The sequence below is a fragment of the Myotis nattereri genome (assembly GCF_964212035.1).
Source record: "Myotis nattereri genome assembly, chromosome: 20".
In the NCBI taxonomy this organism is placed as follows: domain Eukaryota; kingdom Metazoa; phylum Chordata; class Mammalia; order Chiroptera; family Vespertilionidae; genus Myotis; species Myotis nattereri.
In genome coordinates, this window is record NC_138096.1 from 13,871,270 (window position 1) to 13,884,700 (window position 13,431).

General features: G+C 49.7%; 1 protein-coding gene across 1 annotated transcript in view; it reads left to right on the forward strand.

The window, feature by feature from the left end:
* KIF26B (kinesin family member 26B) overlaps positions 1 to 13,431 on the forward strand; it is a gene marked incomplete at its 5' end in the record, with an annotated part of 356,664 nt that overhangs the window by 251,932 nt on the left and 91,301 nt on the right. Inside the window, one exon of the mRNA XM_081114435.1 lies at positions 7,070 to 7,250. Within this exon, the coding sequence (XP_080970561.1) occupies positions 7,070 to 7,250 (181 nt within the window). The remainder of the gene's footprint in view (positions 1 to 7,069; positions 7,251 to 13,431) is intronic.

Sequence of the window (13,431 nt, forward strand, 5' to 3'; positions counted from 1 at the left end):
CAAGTCCAATGGCTGTGAGGTTTCAGGGGAACGGCTGGTGGTCCCTGAAGGAGTCCGTGAGGGCAACGTGCACAAGCCCTTGAAGAATGGGCTCACTTTAGAGAGAAAAATAACGGGAAATTCGGAGCCATCATCACTATGGGTCAACGTTATGCATCGAGTTGCAAAAATCAGTCCATTTTCTAATTGCAACCGTGCCCGGCTATGGCACCTCCACAATATTGTTGGAGGTTGCCGGCCGGCCATGTTTTGCCTCCTAGCAGTAAACATTTTATTTGAAGTCATGTCATGAATTATTTCCTGCACTAATGAAATGGATCATTTACATAAACATCAGGAAAAAAAAACACAACCCAGACCCATATGCTTTGGGTCTCTGGGGACATGGAAATGACCTTGGTGACAGCCAATTAGAAAAGGGAGAGGTGACGGAGGATGCCCTATTCCCGCTTGGAGAGTTTCCAAAAGGGCTACCGTGCTTCGTGGCAGAGCCGGGAGACCGTGACACGGGTGCTGTGTCAGGATGGAGCCTGGCTGGCGTGTTTTCTTTCCATGTAGACGGACATCTTCACTGTTTCCGGAAGCCAGCTCTGCCCCAGACCACTGCCGCTTGTCACGTGGCCTCCCGCTTCACAGTCTGTTGTATTTCCCTCTCCCCCGTGTCACTGACCCCGCGGATTCCCAGAGCCGCTGTGATCTGTCACGTCATTGCTCATTATCAGGTGGTCTCCATCCTCAGAGCACTGACATGCCTTCTAATGGCACGGAGGCCACGGAGCCCGTGGCGGCCCGGGCATTATCACGTTCAGTCGCAGCTTGGGTTGTCTTTTTCGTGCTGACGGTGGAGATTTCTGCCTCCGGGGTCAGGACCCGTTTCTCTGCAGCAGATGTGGCTGCTCTGGGGGCCTCCCCCGGCCTCCTCTGGGGCAGATTTCCAGTTGCCATCTCTCCAATCAATCGCCTGGCCCAATCGAGGGGCGCTTGAATGACCTCTTAATTTTTACAAACCGTTACCCACCTCTCAGAGCATCCCACACTGAAACCCCCTCTGCCTCGCCCACTGGGCAAGATGAAATGCACTCAGGACGTGGTTAGCAACACACAGTGCATCAGAATTTTCCAAAGGAAAGCAAATCTTTTAAGAAATGCCTCTGCCGCCTGCTGTTCCTGCCTGTTGCCTAAGGAAAGTTCTGTTCCTGAGGAAACTAATCATTATTAGAAGATCGATAGGTCAGTATTTCAGGAATCCCTGACACTAAGGTTGGGAGGCCCCAATTTAGTTCTCATGAGAGGCACGTAGGCTGAAGGGCTTTCCGTTGAAGCTTTTCACAATTCCGAAAACCTAGGGTAGAGTAGTCTGTCACACAAATGCCAAAAAATTTAAAAGACAGAAAATCTTCATAAGTTCTCCTTCAATCTACGTAGAGACCTAAGGCATTTCCCCCACCTAAACCAGAGAAATTCAACAGGTAATTGTTGACCTGATTTGTTATTTTAGATGTGGGTAGATTAGGACAGGGAGAAAAAGTCAGCCGCCCATGGGAAGGTCACTTCCGTTCTACGCTGGTGTCTGAAGTCATGTGCCATCACAGTGATGTGTGAGGGTGGCTGTCTCCTGGGGGAGATGAGGAAGGCTACGGAGGCAGAGGGGGAGAACCCAGAGGGAAGAATCGAGCTCAGTAGGGTTTCATTCTTGCCAAGTCCACACCATCGCTCTTCTCCTCGCAGCGTGATCATGCTGAGCATGGCGCCGACTTTTCCATAGGTGTTCAGTAAATATTAATTTCATCCTGCTAGGGGAACTGTCTTGTTTTTCCTGAAATAAGGCACGGAGAATGAAATGAAGCTCATGGAGGTTTAAAGCTGTATGCTGCGATGAATAAATAGCTTTAGGAAAAATGTGATACTATCCGTGCTAGGAATGAGACGAGGAAATATTGCTTATAGTGGCTGTTGAGATTAATTTTTTGTTGTTTGAAATCTTGTACAACCACTACTCATTTGTTTTTTCTCCGTACGAACAAAGAACTTGTAAGGCATTAATTACACAAAATACACCTCTAGCCAGAATGTCTCTCTACCTTTTCAGTTCTTTCCTGACTGCTTCTCCTTTATGTCACTGAATAATACAATTATACAGGAGTGATTCCCTGACCTTCACCTTCTCCTGTCTGCGTGTCTGAGGTGCTATATAAAAAGAACAGAAGCTGCTGACTTCCAAGAAATTGGAACACATGAAATAGAGACCCAACAGCTGGTTAGGATGATGTCAAAATTAAAATAAATGTTCCTACGAATTATAGAGATGGCTATAAAATGTGACTTACTAATTTCCAAGTTGTGGAATTCTCATATATTTTTATATACATGTTTAAGAAGAACATAATTGCTAAAATGTATTTTTTAATTTTTCAGTTGCAGTGGGCATGCAATATCATATCAGTTTCAGTATACAACAGAGTGATTCCGCAAGAAAATGATTTTTAAATGTAATGTCAAAATAAACTCCTCCATTACTATTTTTCTGCATGGAGGCCAACAGAGGCTTCCCTAAATGGAATAGAAATTCCAGGATCCTTGCAGAATCTCGGCATTGGCAGAGATTTTGGAGTCGTCTGATTTTCCAGATGCGTGCTCACTTATCCTGATATTTCATGCAAATGGGTTTTTAGCCACTACTTGGAAACGTCTAGTGACAGAAGGCTCACTATTCCATGAAGCAGATCCATTGCTATGGTTTATCCAAGCTCACCAAGATGCCCCTTATCCCTACTGTTACATCCCACCTGCTTATTTTGCCCCCTGGGTAGAGATTTTAGGGTGCAGTATGAGGCACACAGACCTAGATTCATTCTGGGCGCCACTATTTAGTATTACATACCTTTGAAGTACCACCTATGAAGCTCTTCCTGTGTACTAGCCACTTTATATGCACTCATTTAATTTTCATAAAAAGTCTATAAAAGTAGGTTCTATTTTTGCTGTATCTTGCTATGCAGAAAGTGAGGCTTGATGCTAATATTTGTGATAATGATAATGATGATAGTGTTATTGAATGCCAGCTATGTGCCAGGTGCTGCGCCAGGCCCTTTATGTACATTATAAACATTACCAGAATTTGAGTGACTTGCCTATTATCTACCTAGTATCTGGAAAAGCTGCATGTTCAAAATCAGGTCAGATATGAAAAGGACTCTGAATTTAATTCTTTAAGCCTCATTTCTTTGTCTCGTGAATGGGAGTACTATTATCTTCCTCACACGGTTTCCTGAAATTAAGAAAGTTGGCCTAGGAAATTGAGAATTCTTGCTTGAAAAATACTTCCTGGCACATATCATTTACTCACATTTTTAAAGACAGTTTTTTAAAAACTCGCTTCCTTCCCCCTTTTCCAGGTTTATATTCCCCAGTCTCAATATCCCTAGCTCCTTCAGTCTTGAGTCATTCATTCAACAAATATGTCTGAACTCTGTCCTATCAGAACTTACATTCTAGTCAGAAAACAGCCACTAAACAACACACATGATAACTAGTCATCCTATATAATAAAAGCCTAATATGCAAATCGTCCAAAAGGCAGAATGACCAGCAGCACAACCAGTCGCTATGACACACACTGACCAACAGGGGCTAGATGCTCAATGCAGGAGCTGCCCCCAGCGTGCAGGCCCCAGGCCAGCCAAGATGAGTGCCAGCCCCCGGCCCGATCACCCTACAGGTAGCCCCGCAGAGGGAGGCAACTGGCCGCAGTGGCGGAGGGTGGGGCCAATGAGTGGGTGGGGCCAGGCGGCCAAGGTGGGTACCAGTGGGGGCCCCCCGATCGCCCGCCGGTTGCCCCACAGATCAGCCCTGATTGCCGGCCAGGCCTAGGGACCCTAACCGTGCACGAGTTTCGTACACCGGTCCTCTAGTCTATTATGTTAGAAGATAATCATTGCCATGGTGGTGAGGAGGGGTGGGTAAGGCAAGCAGGACAGGTGAAATAAGGACATTGGAGTGGGTGGTGTATCATTTACTATGGCTATGTAACCAGTGACCCCTAAAATGTAGTGGCTTGAAGCAGCAGTGATTGCTCATGGTTTCCAGAGTTCAGAAATTCAGACAAGACATAGTGGGGATGGTTATCTCTGCCCCATAATGCCTATAGTGACTATTTTTCCTAGAGGAAATTGTGAAGGGAGGACCTAAGAAAGCAAGTGTGTCAGGCAGAAGGTCGCGCTCAGGGCTCTCAGGAGTCCCGTAAGGTGGGGCCGAGACCATCGCACCCAGGAGCCCTGAGGGTTGTTGGGAGCCTCACAAGGGCAGTTTCAGAGGAGCAGTGGGCCGGTCACCTCATTGGAATGGGTTTATAGCGAATGCGAGGAGAGTTGGAGAAGCAAGTGTACACACGTCCCATGAGTTCCGACGCAAAGATGAGCAAGGAAACAGCAGTAGCTGACTAGGGCAGAAGAATCAAGAGAAGGATTTGTGTTTTAGCTTTGAAGACGGGAGAAATAACAGCAAACTTGTATGCCGTTGGAGATGATCTAGTATAGAGGGAAAGTTTATATTGTGAGAGGGAAGAGAAGAGTAGGGGAGGGGAGGGCAGGGGAGAGAAACCCTGGTGTTATGTTCTCGGGTATGTCTTTCTTGTGCTTCAGTTTCAAGGACCCTCACTTTCCCCTTGGGCAGGGAGTGTGGCGTGGGTGGGACAGATAAGAAAAAGGAAAGCAGCAGCAGGCCCTTCCAAGTTGCCTTTCAATAGCATTTTCTTCTTCTCCCTTCTCCTCTCTGTCCCCCCATTTGGACTGGGAACCCCAACTGGTGAGGGAGTGGGAACCACAGCAACCGCCTGGACAAAAGACTCCTATTGTGAATGGAGAAGCAGCACCTGCCAGTCGTGGGTCACCGTCTCCCCCTCTTCCTGACCCTCTAAGGCACAGGCAGCCGGGCTGGCAGGTGGGAGGGGTCGCTGAGTGCAGGACCGGGTGCCAGGAGAGCATGACGCTGACATGCACGTCCATCCACACGAGTCACTGTTGGTTCAGGAGAGAATCTCAGAGAGAATGAAAGCTGCCACGCGGCCCCGCCTCCTCGCTGACCAGCTCTGCCTCGCCTGTCGCTGGAGGGAGAGTGGCGATGAGGCCATGAAAAGAAACGATTCCAAGGTTTTCTCTCCGCCGCCTGGCGCGAGGAGTTCTGTGGAAACCTTCCAGCGCCCTGTGTTTTCATCACCCTTCACTTGAGTGCCCCTAGGGTTCCCTACGTTCAGGATTGGGGCTGTAAGGTGTCATTCCAGCAGATCTGTTCTTCCTCCCGTATCCCATGGCTCTCTATTCACTCTCGTGGATCCGATGTTCAGTTTTATGGCTCAGAAAAGCTAAGCTATGAAATAGTAATTCTTCGCTATACTTGTGCTGTGGTAGTTTTGTAGCCCAGGGGACTGGTCGGTCAAAAGCATGATAATTACTACCCTAGTCAGTGGTCAGTAAACTGCGGCTCGCGAGCCACATGCGGCTCTTTGGCCCCTTGAGTGTGGCTCTTCCACAAAATACCGACTTCTGTGCATGGGCCACGAAGTTTCAATCGCACTGTACGTGCGTGCCCGCACGTGGTATTTTGTGGAGGAGCCACACTCAAGGGGCCAAAGAGCCGCGTGTGGCTCGTGAGCCGCGGTTTGCTGACCACGGTCCTAGCTGGTTTGGTTCAGTGAATAGAACATCGGCCCGTGGACTGAAGGGTCCCAGGTTCGATCCCGGTTAAGGGCATGTACCTCAGTTGCAGGCTCAATCCCCAGGCCTGGTTGTGGGTGTGGCGCATGCAGGAGACAACCCATCGATGTTTCTCTCTCTGTCTCTCCCCATCCCTTCCACTCTCTCTAAAAATCAATGGAAAAAACATTCTCGGGTGAGGATTAACAGTAGAAAAAAAGCTTGATACCCACTGATACAAAAGTAAAACTGACTTTTCCAGATCCTCCCAATGCGGAGGCCGGGGAGGGAGAGGGAAGGTGGAAACGATGCTGATTTTATCTTTTCGCTTCGCCGCTGTTGCGACCTGCGAGGTTACTGCTGGGAACACCGTGTGGTGATCAGGTTTTGACCTGCAGAACGAAGTCCTGGCCGCCCATTTGCTTAAGCAGCAGCTCACCGTGTTGAATGACATTTGATAAGGACATCGGGATTCTTTGAACAAGAGTCTGGAAACACTGCGAATTAATCCAGAAATGAGTATAGGATAGTCCGTGAGATGCCTTCGCCCGACCCTGTTCCCTGTGTTCTCCCTCTTCGCTGTGATCAGACGATGGTGCGTTACCTGACACAGAACATTTGAATGAGGGAAGATGCGGTGGAAATAGCCAGTGTTGTCAGTGAGGTGGCAGCCTCGCCCCCGCCCTCCCGGCTCCTTGGTGCCCTCGCTGGCTCCGACCCGCTCGCCCTCCCACGTGCCCGGGAACCGTATTCTGTGTTGGGAGACCACCCCACACAACCAGCCTGTTTCTGGGCAGCAGCCCCACCCCAGCCCTGCACAGCCGGCCGCATTCATTCCGATTTGCTGTTCCGTTTCTAAAATCAGCTGGACTCATTCCCCCAAAGCCGGGGCGTGTGTTTCTCTCCCACAGGCACGTACATAGGGTGCCTTGATCGGCCTCCCGTGGCCCTTCATCAGGCCGGCCTGGCTTTACAAGGCGCCGGTATTTCTCCATCAGGCGTAAGGCCCCTCCCTGGAGTTCACGCTGGAGAAGTTATGGCGTGATTAGCCTGATAGGTACTGTTTACCCCTAAAGACGCCCGGCCTATTCCTGCTTAAGCCGCGTGTCTGTGGGTAACAGACAATCCTGTGTAAATCTCCACCGCAGACCCGGGCACTTTTACGGCTCTTGGCTGCCGTAGAAATGATTGGGGAGCTCGTTAAGTCGACTCCGCTGTAGTTTAGGGCGGCTACGGAGCCCACGGAGGTTGGAGAGAGAACGATTAAGCTTCAGCGAGAACAAGGAGGTTCTTTAAGGGCGAGAGAATGAAGTCACGTGCATATCTGTGATGGTACCAGCCTTTCCCCTTACTGTTCACTCTCTGCATTTTCCCTCCAGAGCTGCCCAGAAGTTGAATCTGTCCTCTAAGAAGAAGAAGCACCGACCTTCCACTTCCGTGGCCGAGCCCCCGCTCTTCGGCACCAGCTTCAGTGGCATCCTGCAGACCTCCCCGCCCCCCGCCCCGCCCTGCCTGCTGCGGGCCGTCAGCAAGGTGAAGGACACGCCAGGCCTGGGCAAGGTAGGCACCCCGCCATCTCCACTGGCTCAGGGTGTGGGGCCCTGTATGCGGGGAAAGGAGAAAACCTGGGCTCCGGTTTATTTGTTTAAAACAGGAGGTTGACCTATGAACCAGGAGGTCACAGTTCAATTCCTGGTCAGGACACATGCCCAGATTGCGGGCTTGATCCCTAGTGTGGGGCGTGCAGGAGGCAGCTGGTCAGTGATTCTCTCTCATCACTGATGTTTGTCTCTCTCTCTCCCTCTGTCTTCCTCTCTGAAAAAAAGAAAGAAAGAAAGGAAAAAGGAGGTGGCAGGGAGAAAAGGAGACGAAGTGGAATTCATTGGAAGTCCTGTAGGGTTTTCTTTGGTTACATGTACTAAACAGTAAATTCAGACATTCCAGTTAATGGAGATCTGATTTGATTTTGGCACAAAAAAGGGGTTTCCCTTGTTGGACAGAATTGTCACCCTTGAAAGAAACACCAAAGATGGCAGGCAGAAGCAGGAGGCAGACGCAGCGCAGGAATAAGACCTGAGGATGCTTCGTAGATGCAGTGACATGCTCATTGTGTTCTCCTCCTTGGAGAAATCACAGCTTCTGCTTTGGGGCCTGACTCCTGGTGGGGTTTCTGGGGAGCGACTTCAGTTGTCCTGTTCTAGCCAAGAAACGCAGTTTGAATTTTGACGAAGACTTAGAAAGAGAGGCAGGAGCACTGTTTCCGGGTGTTGCTCGGCTACGTTGGGATAACTTGGTTTTTCAATGCCCTCTCATCTGATAAACATCTGGGTGAGGCGACTGCGGTTGAGTCTTCAGTTGGTAAAGAAGCCGAGATGGGTAGAAACCTGAGCGAGAGAACGAGGTGGCTGTTTTACTCCTCTGGCTTCCGGCAGGCACGGGGAGTCAGTGCCAGCGCCATGGGAGGCCCCGGCTTCATTTGGAAACGTGCAGATCTGGACGAAGGGAGCTGCGGCCATGTATTTCGGTCACTGATGCTCTTTCCCCTGGGCCCTCAGACATGGTTGTGCCAGGTTCATGGTCGTCAGTGGCCTCAGCCATGAGGCAGTCCTTCTGGGGTTCACCTGGGGCCCTCTTAAGGAATTACAATGGAGTTTAATATAGAACATAAGTAGTTGATGCTACATATCATCTAGAATGATAAAAGGGTAATATGCTAATTAGACCGGACGAATTCCAGACGTCATTCTGGACGTCCTTCCTGAGGAAGCTGGGCCCGGGGAAAGCCAGCCAGGTACCAGGTGCCACAGGGAAGCCAGTGCCAGCAGCCGGGGGGAGGAAGGCCTACTCTTGCATGAATTTTCGTGCATCGGGCCTCTAGTATATATATAAATTGGTATGTTTGATGTTGATAAACTTGATTCAATTGCCAAAAGCAACCTAATTATTTAAACCCCAGAGCTGGGGCCTCATGAGGGGGCAGAGGGGAGCAAGCCCAGCCCAACCCCCACCTCATGCCCCAGCCACCTCAAGGACTTCCTCAGTGTTACGGTCACTGAAGGAGGAACACACGAGGCTGAAAGGGGTAAAGAATTATGGGTTTACTAGAGGCCCAGTGCATGAAATCATGCATGGGTGGGGTCCAGCTGGTGGGCCCTCCCCAATCGGGGCTGATAGGGCCGGACTGGCCGGGGGAAGGGGATGCAGGAGGTTGACTGGTTGGCCCCACCCCCTGGTCAAACTCCCTGTGGAACTCCTGGTCGAGGGGACAATTTGCATATTAGCCTTTTATTATATAGGATCAGGTCATCTGGAGACCAGATGGGCTGAGCCCCCAAATGGCGCCAGCACCCAGGGGTGGGGAGGCAGAGGTTGTCAGGGACTCCAGGCGGGCTTTTTTGGTGAACTCTCTGGGCGGGTCCGGATCCTGGGAAAGTCAGGAGGGGAAAGATAAAGGTCTGAGCAATGGGATGTGGTCTAAGCGAAAGGGAGTGTGGGTGGTGACGTGGTCTTCAGGGCAGTTCCCAGGGAGGGGCCGTGTGGGAGGGCTTTGAGGGGTCCATTGAGAGCTCCCCTCTCGTGACGTAGACAGGAAGACTGAGCCCCAGAGAAGGTAAGTTTTTCCGGTGCCTCCTGAATCCGTGCGAGGAGTCCTTTATTTTCTCCTGTCTCACTGGGCTGCACCCAGATACACAAGCCCTTTCAGAATCTGGGCTGGAGATAAGCGTGTCACAGGGCCATGATGATAGCAGACGAACGCTGGGAACCAGCTGCCTTCACCCAGTGGAGAAGGACATGTGTCCCTTTTCAGAGTCATGGTTGGGAGAGAAGAGGCAGGAACAGGGAGAGCAGACACAGAGGAGATCTAGGCGCTCCATGCCACCCCTCCCCTGGCTCCCACTCCCTGCTGTTTCTGGGGCAACTACCCACAGCCACCTCTACTTGGAGCCATTGCTGGCCCCTGAGCACTTCTCCTCAGCACCTAGAGCAGATCCAGGCTCACGGTGAATATTTATTGAGGACCTACTGTGTGTCAGGCACCGGTGCTGGGCGCTAGGCTTGCACTCAGGGCAGAGGAGGCAGAATCCCGCTCTTACAACACTTGTAATCTGGTGCAACATGAAGGACGGTTTGATCTAAGAAGGTGGAATTACAGACTTAAAACATTTCTGCCTAACTTTGAAATGACGTAATGAAACTGTGCTACTGCGTGGCCTTGTAAAGACATTCATAATGAACTGATAGAGATGATTAGTGGATCAGAGTAGCTTAGTCCCTGTTTGTATTTCACTGATTTGGCTTATATGTAAACGATACGGCTAATCTGTTTGGAAATGGTTCCTTCTCCTAAGTCAGTATCCACTCGTAGTGAAATTTGTTTGCACAATTAATTAACATCCTTGTTTAAGGCTCATGTATCAGTGGTCACAGCTTAATGTCAGAGCTCTTTGTCTTGGGTGATGAGCTTCTAGAGCAATTCCCATGATCGGTTAACTCACTATGTCTATGACTCTAGCCCAGCCGTGGGCAAACTACGGCCTGCGGGCCGGATCCGGACCGTTTGAAATGAATAAAACTAAAAAAATAAAAGACCGTACCCTTTTATGTAATGATGTTTACTTTGAATTTATATTAGTTCACACAAACACTCCATCCATGCTTTTGTTCCGGCCCTCCGGTCCAGTTTAAGAACCCATTGTGGCCCTCGAGTCAAAAAGTTTGCCCACCCCTGCTCTAGCCATACCATGGGTGCATACATGCTTTTATTTTTAAAAAAATTTATTTTTCGACAATAGCTGACATACAGTATTATATTATTTATTATTCTCAGGTGTACAGCATAGTGATTAGACATTTATATACCTTCCAAGGTGAGCATTACTCAGCCCTAAAAAAAGAATGAACTCTTACTATTCGTGACAACGTGGATGGACCTAGAGGGTATTATGCTAAGTGAAATAAGTCAGGCAGAGAAAGACAAATGCCATATGATTTCGCTTACATGTGGAATCTTTAAAAAACCAACATACATGAACAAACAAACTCATGGACGCTTTTAAAGGTAAGAATGGTAATGGTGAAATTGCATTGGTGATGACAGTCCACCTGGGTGTTGGCTAATTCTCTTCCCAGAAGAATATCAGGAGGGAAATAATGTCTTCATAATAATTCCTTCATAATCTCTAGGAATCCCTTCCCCCAACCCCCAACATGTTTTGGGGATAAAAGAAAACTCTTGGAGATGAGTACCAGCAGCGAGAGGATGGACTGTGGAATTTGGAAAGTTCATTAAAAATTAGATGGAGCAAATGTGAAGGGGGAGGATGGGAAATTAATTTGGGGACAGAGTGAGGAGGGTTTGCCACACCTGACTCATTCAGTGAGTATCCACAGCCGTACTGCGTTCCAGGTACTGCAGTAGGTGTCACCGCAGGGGACAGCACATAGGGGCTGAGTGGCTACTCGGGCCACATCCCTGCAAAGGGAGAGGAAGGAGGGCGTATCCTGATCTCCATGAGCTTTAGGTCCCCATGAAATGTCTGCCTGGCGTCAGCCCCAGCCACCACTCCTGGGCTAAAGTGATGGTTCCTTCTCCTCGGGTCCTCTCTTAGCCTCGTCTGGGCAGCAGAAGGGGGTGTGGCATCCGCTCTGTGGATCCCCGTGACCACCCATGCCCATGCCCATGCTCATGCCCATCCGCCTGTGCATTCCTGAGCAGCTTCACTGAGTTTCCTCCTCCGTGGACGGTGTGGCCCAGGGCAGGGCATCTGGTGGAATCCTCCCACTGGTAGTTGAGAAGCAGACTTGCTTGTCTGGCCAGATTATGTCTCTTACGCATTAAAGGCTGGACCCATTTGTCTCTGTTCTTCTCAGTCCTGGAGTCGAAATCGTACCTGTCTCTTATTTGGCACTGTTTTCAAACCCAGTAGCAGCATATTTGACCTCTATTAAATGATATGAACATATATTCTCTCTCTCTCTCTCTCTCTCTCTCTCTCTCTCTCTCTCTCTCTCCCTCCCTCTCTCTCTCTCTCTCTCTCTCACACACACACACACACACACACATACACTCACACTCACTACTTGGTTCATGTTCACCAGGTCCTGTATTGTCTATAATTAGTCTATTTCTAAACTTTCTCTTGTTTGGTGTGTAAACTAATAGCATAGGGCAGTGGTTCTCAACCTTCTGGCCCTTTAAATACAGTTCCTCATGTGGTGACCCAACCATAAAATTATTTTCGTTGCTACTTCATCACTGTCATGTGGCTACTGTTAAGAATCGTCATATAAATATCTGATATGCAGGATGGTCTTAGGCGACCCCTGTGAAAGGGTCGTTCGACCGCCAAAGGGGCCGCGACCCACAGGTTGAGAACCGCTGGCCTAGGGACAAGGGCACCTAAAAGCACCACTCCTTTACAGAGTTACGGCCATTTTTTAGGGTAGAAGTCCTTCAGTTACTGAGCCCTTAGCAAACACCGCGTAGGAAAAGAAGCCAAGAGTCTTGTCCAGTTGACATTCTGTTGACAAGAAGGGGAAACAATGCGAGAGAAGCATTTGATTAAGACCTTGACGAGTTGCTAACGAAGCTCTTACTCATTTATCAGCAAGTAGACGTGGCTGGTGCAGGGGTCCCTGGCTCAAGAAGCGATGCCACGTTCCATTGAGGAGGGATTGTCACGCCGTCCAGCCCACCACGGGCCGGGGTGTTTGAACAGACAGTGTGCAGATTGTTGAATTCCTCATCCTTATTTCTACCATCCCTCGTCCTGCAGCTCTGTCAGAGAGAACAGGTAGGCAGGTTAACTTCAAGGAGCTGTGAAGCCATTTCAAGGAGCTGAGCAGCAGTGGATTCCCTTGTGATGGAGAATCCTGGGTTCCACATCTCACTCACCGTGACCACTCCCTCCTTAAACGCACCGATGGGAAAAGCGACTTGTGCGTTTTCTGTTTTGGTGTGTGCGAGCCGAGCCGAGGGGAAGACTGTGAAAACGCACACGTGCACATTCATCGGGATGAATTAAATTAAATTAAATCATCAGCACTCCCGGGAAATACACTCGTGTGACCTTCCCTCCTAATTACAGCTGCCTTTTCTGCGCTCCGTTGGTTTTGGTCGAGCCTGCGAAGGCCACGTACATAGCTCGGGTTCGGGTCTTCCTCTCCTTTTCTTCCTTATGTTGGCCCCTCCTCCAGCCCGCGTCTCCAGAGAAAGGGGACTTGGGGAAATGTTCCCGCTCACTGATCTTCGCCGTCTCGTCTCCTTTTTCCCACGGAGGCCGAGGTGTCCCCACAGTCCCAGCGCCGCCGTCTCCGGCCGCACGTGCTCAGTGTGCGGCTGCACCATCCCCGAAATTCAGGGCTCACAAGTGCAGGTGCGGACCCTCAGGGGCCAAACCCGAATGACCTAAGTCGGGGGGACTTTTTCCTACACCCCCTGCCACCATAAAAGGCGTTAGCATTCTTCATTCTTGCACACGGAAGGGACGTATTAGGGGGATATTCTCTATTGAGGGGCCACCGGACAGGAAGGTCAGGGTAAAACATGCCTGAAAAAGGGCCGTGCCAGTTTGGTTTTCATTTTAGTATGATGGCCTTTGGCACTGCTGACCGAGTAGTCTGGGTATAATTTTCTCTTGTCTTCATTGTTAGGTGGAGCGCTTGAAGGGCAGGCAGCACATTTCAGCTTAATTAGATCATGATAAGATGGCACAGTATTCCACATAAAATACTCGTTTTC